Source organism: Cheilinus undulatus, linkage group 17 (assembly GCF_018320785.1).
Source record: "Cheilinus undulatus linkage group 17, ASM1832078v1, whole genome shotgun sequence".
In the NCBI taxonomy this organism is placed as follows: Eukaryota; Metazoa; Chordata; class Actinopteri; order Labriformes; family Labridae; genus Cheilinus; species Cheilinus undulatus.
Window position 1 is genome coordinate 41,056,807 of NC_054881.1, and position 22,922 is coordinate 41,079,728.

At 40.0% G+C, this 22,922-nt stretch overlaps 2 protein-coding genes across 2 annotated transcripts in view; one reads left to right on the forward strand and one right to left on the reverse strand.

Moving 5' to 3' along the window:
* Positions 1–22,922, reverse strand: part of itga1 (integrin, alpha 1) — a 92,984-nt gene that overhangs the window by 45,566 nt on the left and 24,496 nt on the right. The window contains exons 2-3 of the mRNA XM_041810745.1: positions 13,481–13,601; positions 5,303–5,412 (exon numbers count right to left, since the gene is read on the reverse strand). Coding sequence (XP_041666679.1) covers positions 5,303–5,412; positions 13,481–13,601 — 231 coding nt within the window. The remainder of the gene's footprint in view (positions 1–5,302; positions 5,413–13,480; positions 13,602–22,922) is intronic.
* LOC121525181 (nicotinamide riboside kinase 2-like) lies at positions 9,762–12,103 on the forward strand. The gene is made up of 2 exons (XM_041811033.1): positions 9,762–10,122; positions 11,916–12,103. Exons 1-2 carry the CDS (start codon positions 9,777–9,779, stop codon positions 12,101–12,103), a joined length of 534 nt encoding a protein of 177 aa, XP_041666967.1. The 5' UTR covers positions 9,762–9,776.

Consider the following 22,922-nt stretch of genomic DNA (forward strand, 5'->3'; position numbering starts at 1 on the left):
TGGTGCTTTTCTGTTTGTAATTGTCTTAAAATGATGATAAATAAAAGCTCCTATCCTGTTTTTATGAAAGGCAGTGTTCTTATTCAGTTTGGTCAACTACTTCCAGACAAGAACAACTCTATCAGGAACTTTATCAACAATCCATTTACCCTTGAAAAAAACATCTGCTAGTTGAACTGAGTTTTTGTAACAATCTTTTCTTGCCAAGCTGACATATTCGTGTTATTTTACTGAATTCATTTGACATTTGAACATTGTATGTAAAATGTTTTCTGCTCTTCAGGAATGCATGTGAACTTCACAGTTTGGACCAGCAGCCGTTGCAGAGCTTTACCCTTTCCAGTTCTCCTTCTAGATGTTTATAACATGTAACTTAATATTTCACAACTGAAACTGTGCAGCAACAAAGCATGTTTGTCATTTTCATCAAGTTCCCCAAACAGAACGTAAACATACCACAATTCTACTCTGCAGACGTCAACACAAATCATGGATGTCGACAAGTCTTACCAGTATGGTTTAACCCACTCTCAATTAAACATAATTAAAAATTACAACACAACCACACAGATTTATCTTGCTCATTATGGTTTTGGCAGATTTCTCCCTTCTGGGCTGGAATGGTGCAGAACTGGAGTGGAGACAGCGTGGCAGTGAGTTACAGCCTCGTCGTTGGGTTGAGATTGAAATTATTCTGTAGGGATCGGATTTAAGAAACGTGTGGGCCAATTCACCACCCAGGGTCGGAGGGTGGGGAGCTCCATGTTAAAGCAAAGTGTTTCCAGATTGATTAGCATTTAAGATGATGAGTAGAGACAATCAAGAAGGGACTGGATCCATATCTCATGTCTAAACTAGTCATGCTCCAAGGTGAGTAACTTCAGGACCGTCTGGCTGCAGCCGATCATCTGAGATGCTGTATAGCTCAGAATGGAAGAGCCAAAATTTACTGGTAAAATGTATTTGACCACACTGAAAACATAAAAGAATAAGAAACATTTAATAAATAAAACAGAGAAAAAGATCAGAGGTCATATCTGGGATTAAATTATGTATAAACCCATTTTAGAAGTATTAACATGAAACGTGCCTTGCTTTAGCCTCATTAGCTTTAGCTAATGCTAACAGTTTAGTTAACTAGATAAGCCAAGCCAATATTGCTCAGTGAGCTTTAGCAATAAAAGCTATAGCAAAAGTAGCTAAGGCTAATGTAGCTATGTAGAGCAGGGGTGTCAAACTCATATTGAGTCCGGGGCCAGATTTGCTCCAATGTTTAAACATAAACTGTCAACCTCATTTTCAACTGTAAAATATGAAAAAATATAAATAACACTGATAATAAATCATTCTGAGACGAAAAAAAGTGAAAATGATAAGTTTAAAGGCTCAAAGTGTGAGATATAGTCAAACTAATTAGCTCAAAATGTCAAAACATGAAATTTAAAGTCAAAATAATGTTTTTAAAAGGCAAATAAATGAGACAGAAAGTCGAAATCACAAGTTTAAAAGGTTAAAATATGACTTTGAATTTTGAATTGTGAATCTTGAAGGTCAAAACATGAAAAAAGTCAAAATCATAATTTTAAGTCAGAATTGTGTGATGCAAAATTGAAAATATGAAACGACAACATTAATTTCTTTCCCACCTTCCTGACTTTTTATATAATTTAACAAGGATATTTTAAAACATCAAGGTAAAATTTGCACATTTATACTGGAGGAAATCTGCAGACCTCATACTGGTGGGCCAGTCATAATAGAAAGATCGTATGATGTTGCGGGCCGGAAACAACTGTACTACGGGCCGGATTTGGTCCCCGGGCCTTGAGTTTGACACCTGTGATGTAGAGAATGTACCTACATAGGTACGTAGCTGTTCATGAGCTAAGCTTTAGCTAACTTAGCTAAATAGCTACATAAGCTACAATAACTACATAGCTATGTTTTGGTATGTAGCTCTGTTATCTACGTAGCTTACACAGCTAATGGAGCTACGCTAGCTGTGTTAAGATGTTTTCATGGAAGACAAACTTTTTTCCTGTAAACAGACCATTTTCTTGTCTTTATTAAATGTTTTGTAATCAGGTTTTGCAGGTCAGGTTTTTTACTTTTAACTTTTGGTATCCTCACCCAAACCTTAACCCTATAAATGTATAAATATAACCCTAAAATGTTCATTTGCAGTTTTTTAGGATATCATGGTATTGAAATGAAATAAAATCTGTGGCATATGTCGTCCAGTCTTGATAATGATAAACTAAGGAGGGTGACCTCATAACAACAAAAAGAGGGGATATAAAGAGAGCAGCTGTCTCTCTTTAACCATGTTGAGCTTGTAAAGCAAATACTGTCAGTATAAAACTAAAGTAAGACGTCAGGCTTCAATCAGTGTCTCAATGGAAGCACGGAGAATCAGACTTTTCCCTCTGTTTATCTGTAGAGCCTGTATCAGACACCACTCATGCCATTTTTTTGCGGGCAAAAAAATGCACAAAATTCTTTGTGAACCAGGCCATTTTTTAAAATAACTGTTCATAATTTCTCGTATGCTACTCTATAACCCAGACATGACAACAAAATTGGAGTTTCCAGCCTTGAGCGTAATTTCAGAGTAAATTGGCTGCCATGTGAATAAGGGTCAAGGGACTAAAGTCTTCATTATAACATCGACATAAACCCAGACTGATGGACTGTCCTTGGTCCACAGTGCTGCTTAAAAAACAGTTTTAAACCTCTACAAAAATGTCAGATGGATTTATCGAAGGCAAAACTCAGACATGAAGTTGCTGTTTCACTTTAGTACTCCAAAAACAGCCCTTTAATGTTATCTTCATGTAAACCAGCCCCGCTTGTTCGCTGAGTGGTCTGGCTCCGGCTGCCAGCCTCAATCGATTCCCTTGTGGATGTTCTCCAGACTAAACTGGAGTTTGTGAGATTAAGCTTTTCGCCTGTCCAACTCATTCAAGATAAAACAAATACAGCCCTCTCTCCCCCTGCCCTGGTAAATGTGGGAGTATCATTTCCAGCCCTGACTGAAAACGATCAGCACTTACAGTAAAGCCAATAATTTACCCACTGCAGATGAACTATGACTCCTGCTTCTTGGTAACTCTGAGGTGTGAACAGCTGCGTTGAAAAGTCTGAATCCCTGAGCTGAGACTTAGTTTTCAGATCTACTGGTTCTCATGGTCCTGTGTTGAAGCACAGAAAAAACACTAATAGAGGCTTTGGAGACGGCTGACCGGGAGCTAAGTTATGTTTACCTCTTTAATTAAGATAAAACTGGACAGATGAGACATTAAAACTTTGTTTATTTTCTGTCTTCCTATTCAGATGGGCCTCACTTCCTCCCCAAGAGACCCTATCAGATATACAGTAGACCTAAACACAGAAACATCAACAAAACAGTATGAGGGCTGCATGGAGCTTCATTATGGGATAATGCTGGGCTTATTTTCTTAATGAATTAATTTGTTTAGTTAGTAAAAATCTCCAGTTATAATATCCCAGAAACAAAGCCCCAGATGTCTAGCTTTGTCCAGCAGAAATAGTGCCTATAAAAGGATTTACCCCCTTGGATGTTTTACCCTTTTACAAATCAATCATAGTCAATAAAATTTGGCTTTTTTTACCCCCAAAAAAGGGAAAAAATACAAAAACATTTCTTAAATGCCAAAGTGAGAACAGACTTCTGTTCTGTTCAGTACAGTGAAAGTGTCTCAAGTGATTACAGTATAAAGACACCTGTGTATGGAAAGTCCAGTCACTGGTTCATCAGTATTCCTGACTACCATTACACCATGAAGACAAAGGAACACTTCAGGCAACTCAGAGAAAAGGTTACTGAAAAGCAGTGTTGGGGGTAACGCGTTACAAAGTAATCTGTTAAATCAGTGGTTTTCAAAGTGTGAGGCGGCCTCCTCTGGTGGGTGCCAGAGAGCTTCAGGGGAGGCGTGGAACCACAAACCAGAAAAATAAGATTTGCTTTGCAAACCTCTGCTGTGCATGGAGCAAAATGGATAGAATTATAGTTACTATAGGGACTATAGAGCAGTGTTACTCAACCAAAGAGCCACATTTTTGAAAAATACCTTTGCAAGAGCCACAATCTAAGAGGTTAAAAGTGACAAAAACAGCTTGAAGTAGCAATAAGAATAGGTTAAAGGTGGCAAAATGGTGAAAAAGCAGCAAAAAATGGGTGAAAAGGGGTGAAAATGGGGAGAAAGAGTGGAAAAATCAGAAATCAGAAAGTAGCAGAAATGGGTGAGAAGTGAAAAAAAATGAGTGGAAAGTGACTTCAAATGGGCAAAAAGCAGTAAAGAGTGGCAAAAATGGGCAAAAAAGAGGAAACCAGTGGTATGTAATGTCAAAGGGTAGTGTAAATGGGCAAAAAGAGGCAAAAAAATGGTTAAAAAAGGGCAAAAAATGGGATAAAAGTGGCAAAAATTGGGAAAAAAGGAAACAAGTGGTATTAACTTCACAAACACATTATCCCAACTGTAAAGAATAGTTGTGGCAGCATCATGCTGTGGGGACGCTTCTCAGCAAAGGTAGAGGGTGAAATGAAGGCAAAATATAGGAAAATCCTGAAGGGAAATTTTATTTAGTCTGCAAGAGCACTACATCCTCGGAGAAGATTTATTTTCCTACAAAAAAAATGACACAAATGTTCAGGAGCGGCTGAGTCAAAGCCTAGACGGACCTCAACCCAATAGAGGGTTTGTGGATCCTTGTGCAACCTGACAGAGCTTGAGCAGTTTTGCATAGAAAAATGGAGTAAAATTGCAGTGTCCAGATGTGCAAGCCTGATAGAGACCTATCCACATGGACTCAGAGATGAAACCTGTTTCCAATTCAACATTTAAAGAGTTTTTTGTACATTTTTAATTAAAGAAAATCCAAATTATACTGACCATGCTTGATTTATAAAATCAATAAAAGGGTAAAACACAGAGGTGTGGACTCAAGTCATGCAACTTGGACTCGAGTCAGACTCGAGTCACAATTTTGATGACTTTGGACTCGACTTGACAATATCATCAAAGACTTGCAACTTGACTTGGACTTTGACATCAGTGACTTCGGACTTGACTCGACTCGTCTTGTCTTTACTTGAGACTTGACTTGGACTTGCATATCTTTACTTGAGACTTGACTCGAGACTAAGGATTAAAGACTTGAGACTTACTTGAGACTTGTAAAACAATGACCTTCTCCCACCTCTGGTAAAACTTCCAAGGGGGTGAATACTTTTTATAGGCAGAAACACAAGGATGCACAAAGAAATAACCAATTTTCTTACCTGGAAGCTCCATCTTGATGCATAAGTTTTCCCCCCTCCCCACAGGACACTTGTAGACGTCGCCTGTTCGCCTAGCTGGCTGTCCTGACAGCGGTGAGCCAATGAGAAGCCTGAAATTAATGAGAAAGAACAGGCATGATTGGTTGGTTTGAATGCCTCCCAAAAACCACACAACAGCGTCACAGGCTTAGAACGGCATTAATGAGCGATGATAAAATACTTCAAACAATGATTCTGTTTCCCCAGTGATTTATACTGGCCTTAATTACACTTGTGAATTTCAACTGCACGTAAACAGCAGGTTCTGATTGGCTAATAAATCTGTTACAGTTTATAATAATTACCTTGTAATCCTGTGGCTGTCATGCTATTTTATTACCACTCTAAAACTATTGTTTTAAATGACCAGGAAATAGCTCACAATAAAAGAAAACCCTTAATTATCATCTCATTACTATTGCATAACATGCTGCAGATGCTGCAAAGCTGAAGCGCGGGCTGACTCTTCGCTCCACGTCCGCTCTTGTCACACACATCTACGGCCATCTGTGTGAGTCCTAACATCATGTCACTGCATCAGTAAACTGCAGCTAAATAAAGTCCGTCATCTGCCCTCCTCCAAACACTCAGGCTTATTAACATTCCTGCGCTCTAATGGGGCCTGGTCATCTGAAGTGAGACTCAGAGTGGAACAACAACAACACTCTCTGCCGGGCCTTCACTCTGCTCTCTGTGGGAAACGACGCAGCATTATTGATTTATTTATAATAATATAAAGAGGCTAATTCTTTAATAGAGCTACATTTGACTGGAGATAATTAAAGACTAATGCAGTTAACAAAGACTTGTGTACATGTGTGGTTTCTGGCCTGTGTTTGCCTCCCCATTTACGTTACAGCGAAAAGGTCAATTTAAGATTTTATCTTATTAGACTCTTGTTAGACTTTTCTCCATCCAAGCTAAATCACTCTGTCAGGCTACATTTGATTAGAAATTGAACTTTTATTCAGAGTAAATGGTCCCTATTGCAGTTTTGTGGCGTTGTCATGTGATGGAAAAAGGTTTAATTTCTTAAATAACTGAAACTAATGAAAAATGGGAAAGTAAACTTTGTATCTTAAAATTTGTCCACCTGATCAACTCAACACTTGTTCAACTTAATATTTCAAAATAGAAAAAAATTACAACAAAACATTTAAATGTCAAATTGAGTTGACTGCATAAATATTCACCCCCTTTTAAGTGACTGACCTAATTCAACAACAGTCAGGGAAATGGGGATCACCTGACTGTAGTGACTGTAGTATAAAGACACCTGTGTCTGGAAGGACCAGTCACTGGTTCATCAGTTCTCCTGGCTACCATTACATCATGAAAACAAAAGAACACCTCAAGCAACTTAGAGAAAATGTTATGAAAAGTATAAGTCAGGGGATGGATACAAAAAAAAAATTCCAAGGCTCTGAACACGCCCCAGAGTTCAGTTAAATCCATCATGAAGAAATAGAAGGAATATGTCACATGTTTAAATCCGCCTAGATCAGACCGTCCTCATAACTTGAGTGAGTGTGCAAGAAGGAAACTAGTGAGAGAGGACACCAAGACACCTATGACTACTCTGAAGGAGTTCCAAGCTTCAGCAGCTGAGATGGAGAGACTCTGCAGACAACAACTGTTGGCCGGGTTCTTCACCAGTCAGAGCTTTATGGGAGAGTGGTAAAGAGAAAGACACTGTTGGAGAAAACTCAGATTCAGTCTGGACTAGAGTTCACCAGAAGGCATGTGGGAGACTCCATGGTCAAGTGGGAAATAGTTTGTTGGTCTGATGAGACCAAAATGGAGCTTTTAGGCCATCAGAGAAGACGCTATGTTTGGCGGACACCAAACACACCATTCCCACTGTGAAGCATGATGGTGGCAGCATCATGCTGTGGGGATGCTTCTCAGCAGCCGACATTGGCAGGCTTGTAAAGCTAGGGGTAATGTGAATGAGGCAGAATATTCTGGAGTGGCTGAGTCAAAGACCAGACATCAATCTAGTAGATTAGGGCTTCTCAAAGTGTGAGAGTGAGCCTCCTCTAAGAAGAAATTATTCATTCAGTGGACCCCCACCCACAACAAGGATTCAAATTGAAAAAAATAAAAAATAAAAAAATCAACAACAACATTTCAAACATTTATGTCTAATCTTTAAACATTTTTAACATTAATATATTTTAGATATTTTGATTTGAAAATGTCCTTTAACGTCTGCCTTTCCCTCTTATTCAGTCATAATGCCATTAAATACCATCATATTTTTTTGGCTATTTTACAACTTCTTTTTGCCTCTTTTTCCCCATTTTTTCCACTTTCATCCAATTTTTGTCCTTTTTCACCTTTTAGCCCATTTTAGCTACCTTACATCATTAAATATCCTTTATTTTTTTTTCATTTTTTTGCTAATTTTTGCTACATCTTTTTGTCAATTTTATCACATTTTTTGCCTGTTTTTTAAACAATTTTTGCCACTTTTAGTCCATTTAAGCTGCCCATTGCCATTTCATACCCCTTGTTCCCCCCCCCCCCCCCACAATTTTTTTGCCACTTTCATTCCATTTTTTGCCTTTTTTTTAACCATTTTTTCCACTTTTTGTCCATTTAAACTACACTTTGACCATTTTTGCCACTCTTGACTGCTTTTTGCCCATTTAAGTCACTTTCCACTCATTTTTTGTCACTTCTCACCCATTTCTGCTACTTTCTAACCATTTTTCCACCTTTTCTCCCCATTTTCACCCCTTTTCACCCATTTTTTGCTGCCTTTTCACCATTTTGCCACCTTTGACCTATTTTTATTGCTACTTCAAGCTGTTTTTGCCACTTTTCACCCTTTTAGATTGTGGCTCTTGCAAAGGTATTTATCCAAAATGTGGCTCTTTGGTTGAGTAACACTACTCTATAGCATGGTCCCTATAGTAACTATAATTCTATCCATTTTGCTCAATGCAAAACTGACAGAGCTTGAGCCATTTTGTAAAGAATGGAGTAAAATTGCAGTATCCAGCCTGACTGAGACCTATCCACAGAGACTCAGTGCTGTGATTGCAGTCACAGGTGACTCTACTGAATATGAACCTGCAGGGGGTGAATATTTATGCAGCCACTTAGTTTATATTACATATTTTTATTTGATTGCATAATTTGTGAGAAGTTTTCACTCTGACATTATTGCACCATATCACCTTATTATTGTTGAGTTCTTTTAACAAATATGCAATAATTAGTTTTTTTACAGAGGGATGTTTTGTCAGGTCCACGATAATGGGCAATTTCTCTGACATGTACGTTTGCAGCTGCTGAGAGATGAGGTTAAAAATGTTCGGTGAGCCTAAAGATTTACTTAAACTGCCTCTGCCAAATACACCACATTTCCTCCACGCAGTTCATCCACCTTTCATCACTGCTGAGGTGCACTCAGGAGCTAAAGGGCGGAGGTCAGGAGGAGCCATCTGTAAGTCATCAGTCACCTCCCGGTTACAGCAACCTGCACCCTGAGATCACTTTTTTTTCTCCTTCTGAGGGCAACATTTCATCTCTAACTTTACTGCCCTCCTCCTTAATTCTTTGCATCTTTCTCCGTCATTATTTTCTCTCTCATGTTTCCTTTCTTTCATCTGTCTTTGCTCACTCCTATAAAAGCTGATGTTCTCCCTGCCTGTTCTGCCCACATCGTTTCTCAGGTTTGACTTCTTTAATCTGAATCTTATCGCTCAAATCTCTCTCTGAACTGAAACTAAACAGTGCTATCTGGAGATGCCACAGAGCCAAAGTGTTCTCAGGGAACAATTAGGTAACAGCTGGTCCCACTGATCAGCAGTGAGTGAATTATTGTAACTGATCTCATATGAGCTTGATAAGGGAATTATTGCGCCAGGTACAGACGTGTGGGAAGGCATCAGCTGTGGTGTTGCAACAAGATTGAGGGAAATAAATGAAATCATGACTGTAGAAAGTGAAGGAGAGACGTAGAGAAAAGACGAGCCATTAATCACACTCTTAGCTTTTAACAAGGTATTAAAATGTTCTCCTAGACAGCGGAGGCGAAGAGTCACAGATGCTTGGTTTCAGCGTATTTACAGGCCGGGTGTGTGGATACTCTGGTGGGCAGCTTACGGTTAACAACCAGAGCAGTAAAGGCAAAGATCCTCATTACAGCAGCAGCTGCTGGGCTCCCCTTCACTTGGTTTTACAGGTGAACTAAAGCTTTTGACTTGAGTCGGTCTCATGGGTTTGAATGCAGCTGAACTGAAAATGATCTTGAAGAAAACCTTTTAGGGCGTGGTGGAGCTACAACTGTTGGAAAACTGAACGTAGTAAAAAAGTAAGCAAATAAGTGTTTGGTAGATTATTTTCTCCATTGCTTCTTGGCCACGATCAGATTGAAGTTGGTGAAGATGGCTTTAAGCAGTACAATGTCATCAATGCTCTGGACATGGACGCCATGATGAGTATGATCTACGCATGGTTGGATAACCCGGTAAAGTTTGAGAAATCTCATGGCATTAGTAACACCCTGGACACTGAGATCGTCCCGAAGTCTGAAACTGAGGAGGAGACTCACATCCTTATTGTGGAAGGCTTTCTGCTTTACACCTACGAACCTTTGATCGTCATGCTGAACCAACGTTACTGTATTTCCATCCCGTATGAAGAATGCAAAAAGAGGAGGTGCTCTAGGAACTACACGGTGCCAGATCCACCTGGCCTGTTCGATGGTCACGTCTGGCCCATGTACTTGAAACACAAGAACATCACCCTAAACTTTATACCACTGGAAAGTCTGTTTATTTACCGTTAAAATGGTGCCACATTCGCAAGGAACATGCATTTGTGGGATGAGCAGCAGAGCTGAATATGTGGGTAGCACCCATGACAAATTTGTCAAATCTCCTCTGCTGATGCCAGACAGCTTATTCCGCTATTGACTCTTGTTTAGAGTTTCTGCTACTCCCAATCAGCACCTGTAAGCATGGGCCCAGGGGTGAGTAGGTGAGCATGCCATGTTTCACTGATCTGGACTGGACAACTTCAAACTGGTGTTGCAAAACCAAGGTGTGGCATTATTTGGAGTTAGCCCCAGAAAACATCTCCAAACTGAGGGCCAAACTCCAAAGTAGGTATCCCAAGAAGATCGTCTCCTCACCCTGTCAGCACTGAGGAACTGTAGACTGTCCTCTACAGATTTGTAGAAGGTCTGCAGGACGATATGGCCAATCTGAAACAGACTGCATGCAGCTGATCTCTGGTCTCATAGGGCTACTAGGAGGTCTGCCATGACGGCCGTTCACCATCATGCCTGTTTGTGCTGGTGCTGGCAACATGCACTGGAACCTAAACATGTGCAGGAATGTTATGTCTAGTGATAAGTCCAGATCCCGCCTGTGGCAGTTGGATCATAGGGTCAAAGTGTGGAGATGCAGTAACATCTAGAGAAACAAGGCTTCCCTGGAGGCAATCTCAATGCAGAGAGATATTGAGATGAGATTCTGCAACCAGTGGCAATCTTGTATCTCCACAGTCTGGGACCAAACTCTATCCTCCAAGATGACAATGCTCATCCCCACAAAGTGGGGTTCATCAGAGACTGCCTCCAGAATTTGGGGATGGAGAGAGGATGGATCGGCATGCCAGCAGTCCTGACCTCAACCCCATTGAGCACTTGAGGGATCAGCTTGTCTGTGCAAGAGTGGCCAACCCAACCACATTGGCTGACTTGCAGCGGATGAAGAATGGGGTGCCATCCCACAGCAGTGTGGGAGGAGCCAGGCTGTTGTGGTTGTGAATGGTTCTTCCACACTGTACAGAGGCCCTGCTCTTCCCACAAATGCACACTCTTTACAAATGTGGCAAATGTTCCTTCTAAACAGGCTTTCTGTGCTGGGTTTATTTGCAAATGTGTTATTAGAGCTGCAAACACTGCTCTATTAAGGCAAGCGCAGTTACGTAAATCTATTCTTCTGCAGTGGCATTACACAGGAGAACGTATAGTATCTGCCAAAAAAGGCCTTGAAAACAGGCCTCCTAAGACTGTCATGATGGTAGAGGATGGATACAAACAATAACTGTCCTTAAACTTTGGTGAAGTATTGTTTCATGAGAGATAGAGTCGCCTGCAGTTTAATTATAGAGCTTTAACTGGTCCAGAACTATTTGCAGAAGCATAAATGGTTAAAACACAAATGGACTTGACCTTGTCTGATGTTCTTCTAGTTGTCTGACAACTCAAAGTGCTTTTCACACTGCAGGTCACACTTCCCCTCTCACCTCCACTCACACACTGATAGCAGAGGCTGCTATATAAAGAAGCCATCATTAACTAACGTCATACATACGCATTCATGCTACTGGCACGTGTTGCCCAAAGACAGATCAAACAGTGACTGTGGCCCTTTATCTGACATCCAGAATAAAGCTGATCTCCCACAGGTATGTTTGTGTGAAGGGCAGGCAGAACTCACTCTCAATTGTTAGCATCACATTTATCTGTCCACTTGTAGAATTTGCCATCCTTTGCTTACTGTTTAAAATGGTGTGAATTGACTTTATCTTTGCCCTCCTGTCATTGCTACAGGCCCCCACCTACGGGCCTTTACCCTACTCTGGGAATGGCCGACCTACAGTGCATTCAACAAGACTAGGTTAAATCCTGGAACATGGCTGACTGCAGGGGAGAGGAGTAGCTCCACCCACTCCCCCAAACAAGGTATCCACAGTGCTAGAGACAGAGCATGGCATCAGCAGAGGTTCACTGCTCCATGAACCACCTTGAACAAGACTCAAGTTACTTTCCCTGCCAGTGACTCAATGCTTGGAGGAGAAGGGCCTTAATAAGAGAGGAGACCAAGAACCTGATGGTCACTCTGACTGAGCTCCAGAGATCCTGTGTGGAGATGGGACAAAGTTCTAGGACAGGGGTGTCAAACTCAAGGCCCGGGGGCCAAATCCGGCCCATGGTGCAGTTATACCCGTCCACCAGATCATATGATAATTTTATTAGAACTGGCCCACCAGTATGAGGTCTGCAGATTTACTCCAGTATAAACATATAAACTTAACCAGGATGATTTCTATATTTTCAATTTTGCATCTCAAAGTTATGACTAAAAGTTATGGTTTTGACTTTTTATTTACTATTTTAAACTTTACATCTCATGACTTTGACTTTTATCTCATGTTTTGACCTTTTAGATTCATAGTTATACATTTTGAACCCTACTTTGACCTTTTAAAGTCATGATTTTGACTTTACCTCAAGTTTTGACCTTTTCCTACTCCTAACTTTGACTTTTATCAAATTTTTTACCCTTAAAACTTGTGATTTTTAATTTCATTTCATATTTTGACTGTTAAAACTAATGGATTTGAAATTTAATTTCATATTTTGACCTTCTAAACTCACGATTTTGATGTTTATCTCATTCTTGATCATTAAATATTCTGATTTTGAATTTTCCTCTCAGTTTTGCGGACCATTTCAACTCCTAACTCTGACTTTTATCTCATATTTTACCTTTAAAACATATAATTTAAGATTTATTTCATATTTTGACCTTTAAATCTCATGATTTTGGCTTTATCTCATATTTTGACAGTTAAAAATCATGGTTTCAGTATTCTATCTTATATTTTGCCTTTTAAAAACATTATTTTGACTTCAAATGTCATGTTTTCACTTTTTAAACTTATAAGTTTGACTTTTTATCTCAGATTTTGAGTTTTTTACTCATCATGTTGACCTTATAATCTCAAAATCATTTAGATGGATGTTCACTGGTTAAATATTGACCCTGTTAGGCCCTCAGGTTAGACCCAAATTCAGAATCCGGCCCCTGCTGTGATTGAGTTTGACACCCCTGATCTAGAAGGACAACCATCACTGCTGACTAGATTCTGCTCACTTGACTGTTGACTGTCATAATGTTGAGTTTAGGACACCGTATCTAGGAACAAGCTCTTAGAGCTCTGTTCTTTATAAGCTCCGGCATCATGTTAAATGACCCTCCTAACATGAACAACTTTAAAGGTGCTTGTCTTCTAATAGACACATCTGTAAGATGTAAACAAAACTGTGCAGTGGTGAAAGACGACACCTGTAAACACAACCAAACATTTTCACAAAGAGCCAGTGACACTCACCATTTCCCTTCACTGTTCTCAAACTGCTGGACGGTGTAACCGAACATGTCCTCCACCGGACCGTCGAACGACAAACCGTTCTTCTGGTCAACGTTGAAGGAGAGCACACAGGCCAGCAGCACTGCAGGGACAGAGGGAAAGAGCAGGTTAAACAAGGCTGTCGTTGACTCTCTAATGGGAGTACAGATTAAATTACCATACTTAATAAAAATAAATCCAATCCTGACATAATAGACCTGTGTATATTATTCTAAATGTGTAGGAAGTCAGCATTAACAAACATTCTTGATAAATACTGAAGCATATCCAAGGAGCAGGATTTTAAAAGAATTATTTATTTTACGTTTTGGTGGTTTTGCAAGCAGCAGCCCCTGTAGTTGAAGATGAAGCCAATGCAGTAGATCAAAAACTGCAGCTCTGCACGAGTCCTTTACCTTTTTAAAGGAGACATATGGTTTTATGCAAAAATCACCTTTTCAGGCTTTTCTAACAAAAATATCTGCCCCTGGCCTGTCCACAACCCCCTCAAGTACCAGAGAAATCCATTCCCCCCAACTCTTTCTGCAGATTTCAGACAATGTGTGCTGAAACATCAGATTTTCCTCTCATGATGTCATGTGGGGAGTTAGCCCCGCCCCCAACTTTGGTTAACCCTTCCCGATTGGAAGAAAGTTTCACCCTTCTGTCAGCTGGCAGCTGTGAGGAGGATCAGGGGAGCCACATCCATTAAGCCACATCCATTTCCCGAAAGGGGCGGAGTCATACAGCTAATTAACATTTAAAGCCACAGGCACAGAAATAGCTCGTTAAGAGCAGGGCTGCAACAGAGTCAGACTTAGTAACAGTCAGACTTGTCTTTGAACAGGAATTAATTCTGATCGAAAATAAAGTTCAATATCAATGAAAAAAAATCCCTAAAATTTCATAGAAAGTAGGGTTGGGCAATTAATTGCAAATTAGATTAAATCTCAATATAACCTGCTGCCATTTTCAAATCGCAGAAGGTGCCATATTCCTTTAACCTGAAATTTGTGTCAAAATACCAGTTTAAATTCCTATTTTCCTCATTTTTGTATGTTTTTCTTGTCAAATATGGGCATTATATAGAAATGATGATTCCCTTTAAAACAACAGTTCATATCCAATTTGCAAAATGAGTCAAAATCTTCACAATTAGCTATTAGATATTTTTTCAAAATTGTTCAGCCCTAGTTTAATCTAATATTGTTTTGTTAATAATTTAGAATGAATTATCGCTTGTTTTTGCTGGAAAATACATGACATGAGGAACTTAAATAATCGCAAATTAATTAGCAATCACAATATTGAGTCAAAAAAATCGCAATTAGATTTTTTTCTCAAATCGTTCAGCCCTAACAGAAAGTGCCTAAAATTTCCCTGAAAAAGTCTTAAACATATTTATTAATTTTCTCATTAAAAGGCCCTTCAAATAATCCCCAAATGTTTCAATGAAACGTAATCATTGAAGCCTTAATTCAATTAAAAAAGACTAAATAAATTAGGCTATACTTACATTTTTTGAAAAGTAAAAAATAATCCCCAAAATGTACAAATAAATTCCCCATAATTCCATGATAAATTAAGGAAAATTCCTCCAAACATGCCAACAAATTACCCTGAAAATTCCATTAAAGTTCTAAATATCCTGATCAAATTAAAAATAATAATAATAATAATAATAATTTCCCAAGTTCTGTAAGAACAACTAAAAAATTTGAAGAGAATTTTCCCCAAAAGACTGGAATAAAAAAAAAAATCACCAAAATTACAAAAAATGTACCAAATTAACACAATAATGACTAAAAATAAAAAAAAAACAAACATAAGAAACCCATGGATTTCCATGCAAATACTCATTGCGAAAACACTTCCCATAAAACTCTCAAAAATACACAAAGATCCCAAATTTTCCATGAAACTATTTAAAAATCTGATAGCAAATTCTCCTAGAATTTCTAATGAATTAACTTTAACTTGACGGGACTGTGCAAACAATTTTCTAACAAATTCCAAAAGTAGAAATTTTCCCCTTTAGAGGGAAAGCCAGAATATAATGTCCTCATACGTGCATGCATGTTTATGTAATTCTTTAATCAGAAATCTTATTTATGCAAGTGAATAAAGGCGGTACAGTAAGATCACAGATAAACTGTGTGAGCTGTGTCACCCACACAGACACACAAAGTGATTTTGGAGATGGCTGGAGGAATTTCAGACATCAATGTGAAACACTTTGGTCAGTCCAGTCTGACCTGCAGGACAATGGCTGCTTCTCTGAGCTGTGCTCCGTCTGCACCCGTCTGTCACTGAGCTGAGTATATATCACAGAGGCTCTGTATAAATCCATCCATGTCTCATTGTGCTGCCAACACAATGACACTCTTTATATCTACAGAGCCAGAGAATTCCTGCGCTATAATTTATTCAATTCCCGGACTTGTGAGGGAGTGCAGAGGAGTCAAAGTCCAGCAGTGGAACAGAAAAAAGCGCGTGCAGACACAGACCACATACATGGAGACACAAATAAAAAGCAGTGATTTGGTCTTTCATGGTGATATGCTGCAGCTAATGTATCTAGTCTGACCCAACACAAAACACAACTACCATATGGAGTCTGGACTGAACTTCCACAGTAATTATAGACTTCAGTCCGGCTACTGCTGGAGTTTAGAAGAATGACGCTATAGTCGCTCTGTTCACCACTGTGGTCCAGTCTGAATGTGTTAACACGAAAGTCTGGATCGAGATTACATCCCAGAGAGCTTTTTGCGGTTTTGAATTTAGTGTCGTGACCCGTGAAATCTGAAAGAAAATATTGACTATTTTATCTCACACCATCAGCAAATCAGAAACTGTCTCATATTTTTGATAAACACCTTATTTCATAAGCCCTAGAGCAGGGGTGTCAAACTCAGTCACAGAAGGGGCCGGATTCTGAATTAAGGTCTAAGCTGAGGGTCTAACAGGGTCCACATTAAACCAAACTGTTTACCTCATTTTCATACGCCCGGAGGCTGCTGGCTGTTTTTGGCTTTGTTTGTGGGATGAGCAGCAGAGCTGAGTATGTGAGTTTCACCAAACAACTTAGACTGCCATTGACTCTTGTTTGGTTGATTGAAGTCTGAAGCCAATTTTAAAACAGGTAGGGGACAACAGGTAACAGGAAATTATTAATTCAACAAACAGGAGCCTCAGTCGCGTGTGGAAGAACCATACACAGCCTCAACAGCCTGGCAGCTGCTCCTCATGGTGCTTGCATTAATGCTGATGCAACATGCTGCTGCTGCTGGCAAAGCTTCACCTCCTCCACCCCAGCCTCCTCCTTTATAGCTTAAAGCTTGTTGCCCCCTCATATTGAGATTCTTGCTACTGTGGATTAATTGCTTCTGAAATAATTTCATTGTTTTCAGTATGCATTGCCATAAATGGATCTGTTTATATGGGGTTTTAGCCATGCACTCCCTGGAAGGTCAAAGCCTGCTGCTTGACTAATGCAAGGAGCATCTTTTAAGCAGAGCCTTCTCTGCCAAGTTGAACTGTTTATCTAATTTGCAAAAAATGGTTTAATACAGTGTTACTCCACCCTGCTCAACCAAAGAGCCAAATAGTTGAAAAAAAACTTTGCAAGAGCCACAATCTAAGTGGTGAATAGTGGCAAAACAGCTTGGAGTAGCAAAAAACCTAAGTTAAACTGGTCAAAAAGCAGCAAAAGTAGGTGAAAAGTGGCAAAAATGGGAAGATAAAGTGGAAAAAGGGTCAGGAAATAGCAAAAAAAGGTTGAGAAGTGACAAAAAGACAAGTTTACAGGTGGCAAAAATGGTTCACAGGGGCAAAACCGTGGCCAAAAAAATGATTGAAAAGTGACTAAAATGGGCAAAAAGCAGCACAGAATGGTAAAAATGGGTAAAAACTAGAAATAAAAGGGGTATTTAATGGCAAAAGGTAGCTTAATTAGGCAAAATATGGTGAAACGGGGCAAAAATGGGATAAAGTGGCAAAAAGTGGAGAAAATGGGCAAAAAATAGGGAGATTGGGGTACTTAATAGCAGTAAGTAGCTTTAATGGGTGAAAGTGGCAAAAATGGAAAGAAAAAGTGGAAAAAGGGTCAGAAAGTAGCAAGTAAAGGTTGAGAAGTGACAAAAAAAATAAGTTTACAGGTGGCAAAAATGGTTCATAGGGGCGAAACCATGGCAAAAAATGATTGAAAAGTGACTAAAATGGGCAAAAAGTGGTAAGAGTGGAAAAAAGGGGGTATTTAATGGCAATAAGTAGCTTAAATGGGTGAAAAGTGGCAAAAATGGTGAAAAAGGGCAAACAATTTTTTGCCTTTATTTTTTTTTTAGGTTTTCTGGGGCAATGATATTTAAAATTAAGACACAAAAGAGCCACATATAATCACAAAAGAGCCACATGTGGCTCCAGAGCCACAGGTTGAGTACCACTGGTTTAATGTATGATGAGTTCTGGGAAAAAATTGCAAGTGGCTCAGCCCTACTGTATTGTACTGGATTGTATCATGCAGTCTTTTATTTATCCCTAAAATGATATTAGCCTTTGTTTCTAAGAAGTGCAGAAATGCCAGCTCATAACTAAATGGTTGAAAACTCAAAGTCTGAATTTAGTGAGGTGGCTCAATCCAGACTCCATCCATCTGAATTTACACAAACTATGTGCACTGTTGATGATGTGGTATATCTATGTGCATGTTAGCGTTACAAACAAGGATCAGTGCACATGTATGTGGACCATAACTCATACAGGATGGGATGCATGAATTACATCCAATTAGCTCTGTTAGCAGCCCCCCTCTGCTTTCTTTAAACACAGGACTTTTAAAAACACACTGCTGCCAGTCATCGTCCTGCTGAATTTAGATGTTGATCACACGTAAGATTAAACTCTTTACATTCCCCTTGAGTAGAGAGAGACAGAGAGAAACGAAGAGAGGGAGGCGGACCTGCAGAGTCATACAGTGGAATCCCGGCCAAGAAATATTATCCCCCTTGTTTCTCCCTCGCTCATTTTTCTACTTCCTCTGTTACCCCTCCATCTCTCAGAGAATCTCCATTTCCTGTTCCTATTAACCTGATTATAGACAGCCCCTCAAATCTAAAGGTACACTCACACACACACACAGAGCTAATTTAGCTGATTTAAGATGGCCCCGGGCCAACCAGGCCTTTTCCATTTATCACCGTCTGAGCTCAAGAACATTTCAGAGTCACGCTGGCCTGAGCTGTAAATTACACTAGGTTGTCCTCTTTCTATTGGCTGACACATCTGTTGTGTATACCAATCTCATTTTGCTGTATTTGAAGTCCCCTGATTCTGTTCTGCTTAAATCAAAACCACTGAGTTATGTAACGGGGCTATTTTCATGAGCTGGGCTAACATCTGCCCTGGAAAACCAATAACTGGACTTCATCCTCTGTGGATGGAAACAGTCTCTTGAGCCTCTGAGGTACTGGCATATAAAGCTGTCTATCACTGTCTTCAGGGTTCAGATTGTACGCTATAACACAGGGTAGGAGGAAAAATCAAAGGGGGAGTGTGAGTTTTCAGCCACATTAGTGTCACAGTTCAGTGTCACCACTTTGGTCCACAAAGATATAAAGAAATAGTTCAAGAGCCCCGAGATCCTCGAGATGATCTCGGGGTCTTGTTCACGAGCGCTGGTAGAATGGGCTGTGAGATCTGCAGATGTTGTACCAGACTGTTGTGGTGAGCCGAGAGGCAAAGCTCTCAATTTGCCGGTCGATCTTCGTCCTAACCCTCACCTATGCTCATGAACCCTGGGTAATGACCGAAAGAATGAGATCCTGAAATGAGATTCCTCTGGAGGGTGTCCAGGCTCAGCCGTTGAGATAGGGTGAGGAGCTCGGACGTCCTGACTGAGCTTGAAGTAGAGCCACTGCTCCTTCATGTCAAAAGGAGCCAGTTGAGGTGGTTCGGGCACTTGACTAAGATGCCTCCCTGTGGAGGTCTTCTGGGCACGCCCAACTTGGAGGAGACCCCAGCGTAGACCCAAGACTTAATGTAGGGATTTTATGCATTATGTGGCCTGGGAATGCATCGGAATCCCCGAGGAAAAGCTGGAAAATGTTGACGGGGTGATGGATGACGGGGTTGACAGAGAGGATGTTTTTGCACTTCTTCCAATCGGCATGAGTTTTGTCCACCAACAAGTTTCACTGTTCATATACCTCACCTTCCAAAATGTTGTTTTTTTAAAAGTCCTGCCCATCCCAAACACTATGTATGACGGCAAAGCTTCCTGTCCAGCCCCCGAAAGATCATTAAATTCAGAAAAGGAGGAAAAGAAGATTTTAAGAGTATCCTTTTGCTTTAAATGTCTGCAGCTGTTAAATCCATCCCACTAACAATTAACACTGAAATAGTTTTAGAATGACAGAACATTTGATCTGTTTTACAGAAATTTACTGTCAAAGTTAGTCAATATTTAAAAAATGGTTAAAGTTGACAGAAGTGTTGCAAAAATTTAGCAGAAAAAAGTTGTGAAATGAGGTTAAAATGTGTCACAAAATGGTAAAGGAGGAAAAAGGGGCAAAAGGTATCAAAAATTGGTTACAAATTACAAAAAAATAGTGCAAGAAAGTAAAGAAAAGGGGTTCAAAAGTGGCAAAATTAGAAGTGACAAAAATTGATGATAGAGTGGCATAGAGGGGATAAAACGTGCAGAAAAAGTGGTTTAAAAGGGGTTAAAATCATGCAAAAAATAGGTTAAAGAGGCAAAAAGTATCAAAAAGGGGTTAAAAGTGTCAAAATGGGTTAATATTGCTGCTAAATGACAATTAGAGAGAGCCCTTTTGGATTTTCAGGGGTCCAGCCAATCCTGTTGTCAGGCCTGTCTCCTTGTGGCCTGCTGCTTTCTAGATAATAGGGATAGATCTCACTGGTAATGACTAAAAATGTCCTGTAGTTTCAAGGAAAATACAAATACTACTGCAATAGTATTTCAGTCAGACCAAAATGTTCATTTAATTTTTGTGTATTTAAAATCCGGCCCCCAGAGACTCTGTCAAGACTAAATTTGGCCCTTGTGCAGATGGACTTGATGACCCCTGCCTTACAGAGTTGTCATCATGGCACTCGTCCTAACAAAAAACAAGAGATAAAGATAAAACAGCAAGTAAAAAATCTAATTTCAACCTGCATGAATGTCTAATGTAATCTGATCTAAATATCACAGCCATCAGACTACAATAACCAACCAGTGAGTCTGTTTTTGGTCAAGATCCATGTGGCCCTGATTGACCCTGGCAGTCTGTCAGCCACACTAACCCCCAATAAAACCCCGCCGCCTTCTCTGCCACAGCTATCAAAACCCAAACCACTCCATTTCACCATTTAACAATCTTGCAAGACATTTAACCAAGCAGCAGAAGTCAGATCTGTTTGATACGGGCGAGGCAGAAAGCAGCACAGATCGGCACCTGTTGCTCTGTGAGACATCAAACCGGCTATAAAAATGACCCCAGTCAGCACCTGTAGGCTTCAAAGCTCCGTTCAGCCAAAGTAACAACACAGCCCAGTGGCACCTGCTCATCTGTAACATATCTAACCAGCTATAATCGGCTTTAAAGCTTCACACAAATCAGCACCTGTGGGCAGAGAGTCATTTAGTAACGCTGGAACTCAACCTTAGCGAGTTTTAGAGATTAAAACTAATCCTCTAGTATTAAACTAAGCATCAGTAGTAGCTCGTCAATGTAGATCAGTTAGGCGGAAAATAATCAGTAACGTTCTGCTGTTTGACCCTTTAAAGGAAAGGGGGTTTGGGTGGGACCTTCATGCACCATGTGGCTCATATTTTAGCACGGCCTCAGGCAGGCCAGAGTTACAAAATGCAATATTTCTGTATTTCCTCCTGCTCTGTTCTATTATCTCTACCAGTATCTCCTGTTCCTCTTTCCCCCCAACTTTCTTCCGCGAATCCTCCTCAGTCTAAATTTAAATCTCCTTTTCTTGCTCCAACAGTATCCACTCTCTTCTCTCTAATCATTTTAGAAATGGTCGGTCATGAGCTGAACTCTAAAAGGTTTTAGCTCCAATGACTTTGACTTAATTTTCTCATTTGGCCGTCTGCTCCGACGCTGCCTTGTTCTTGGCAGCATGTGGGCGTAGAGCAGACGCCAGAGGTCATGAATGTAGGCGCGTTTGTGTTTTTATATGCAGAGGGGAACACAAGAGACCAAATTCTTTTGATTTTTAGTGATAATGTCTGTAAGTGGAGGAGGATAGGGATAAACAAGACCGACTGCAGCATGATTAGAAACAGGAACATTACTGCACAAAGTAGATATGCATAAGTAGTACATACATAGTCAAAATAATTTGGCTTTTTGACATAAAAAATACAAAAAACTAGTAAAGTATTGTCAGTTAAAAATATATATAATCTAGAGAAAGTGACTGCATAAATATTCATCCCTAATTCATCAGAGGTCCGGGCCAATTGATGCTAGTGGTCTCATTATTAGTGAAATAGGATCACCTGAGTGCTGTGAATGTGTCTCAAGTGTTATTAGTATAAAGACGCCTGTGTTTGGAGGGTTCAGTCCCTGCTTAACCAGTATTCCTGGCTACCATTACACCATGAAGACAAAAGGACGATCCAAGCCACTCAGAGAAAAAGTTCTATAAATCAGGGGTTTTCAAAGTGTGAGAGTGAGCCTCTCCTAAGAAGAAATTATTCATTCAGTGGACCCCACCCACAAAAGGGATTCAAATTGAAAAATTTTTTTGCCACCTTTGACCTATTTTTATTGCTACTTCAAGCTGTTTTTGCCATTTTTCACCTCTTAGATTGTGGCTCTTGTGAAGGTCTTTTTCAAAAATGTGGCTCTTTGGTTGAGTAACACTGCTCTATAGCATGGTCCCTATAGTAACTATAAGTCTATCCATTTTGCTCCATGCACAGCAGAGGTTCACTAAGCAAATCACCTTTTTTCTGGTTTATGGTTCCGCGCCTCCCCTGAAGCTCTGTGGCGCCCCCCCAGGGGGAGGCCCGCCTCACACTTTGAAAACCACTGCTTTAAAGGTATAAGCTTCACAAGAAGTTCGGGTAAATCCATCAAAAAATGGAAGGAATATAGCACGTGTGTAAATCAGCCTAGATCAGGCCGTCCTCACAAACTCAGTGGCCATCCAGGGAGACTAGTGAGAGAGGACACCAAGACACCTATGACTACTCTGAAGGAGTTCCAAGCTTCAGCAGCTGAGATGGGAAAGACTCTGCAGACAACAACTGTTGGCAAGTGTTCTGCAGTCAAAGCTTTATGGGAGAGTGGCGAAGAGAAAGACACTGTTGAAGAAAACTCAGATTCAGTCTGGACTAGAGTTCACCAAAAGGCATGTGGGAGACTCTATAGTTCTTTGGTCTGATGAAACCAAAATGGAG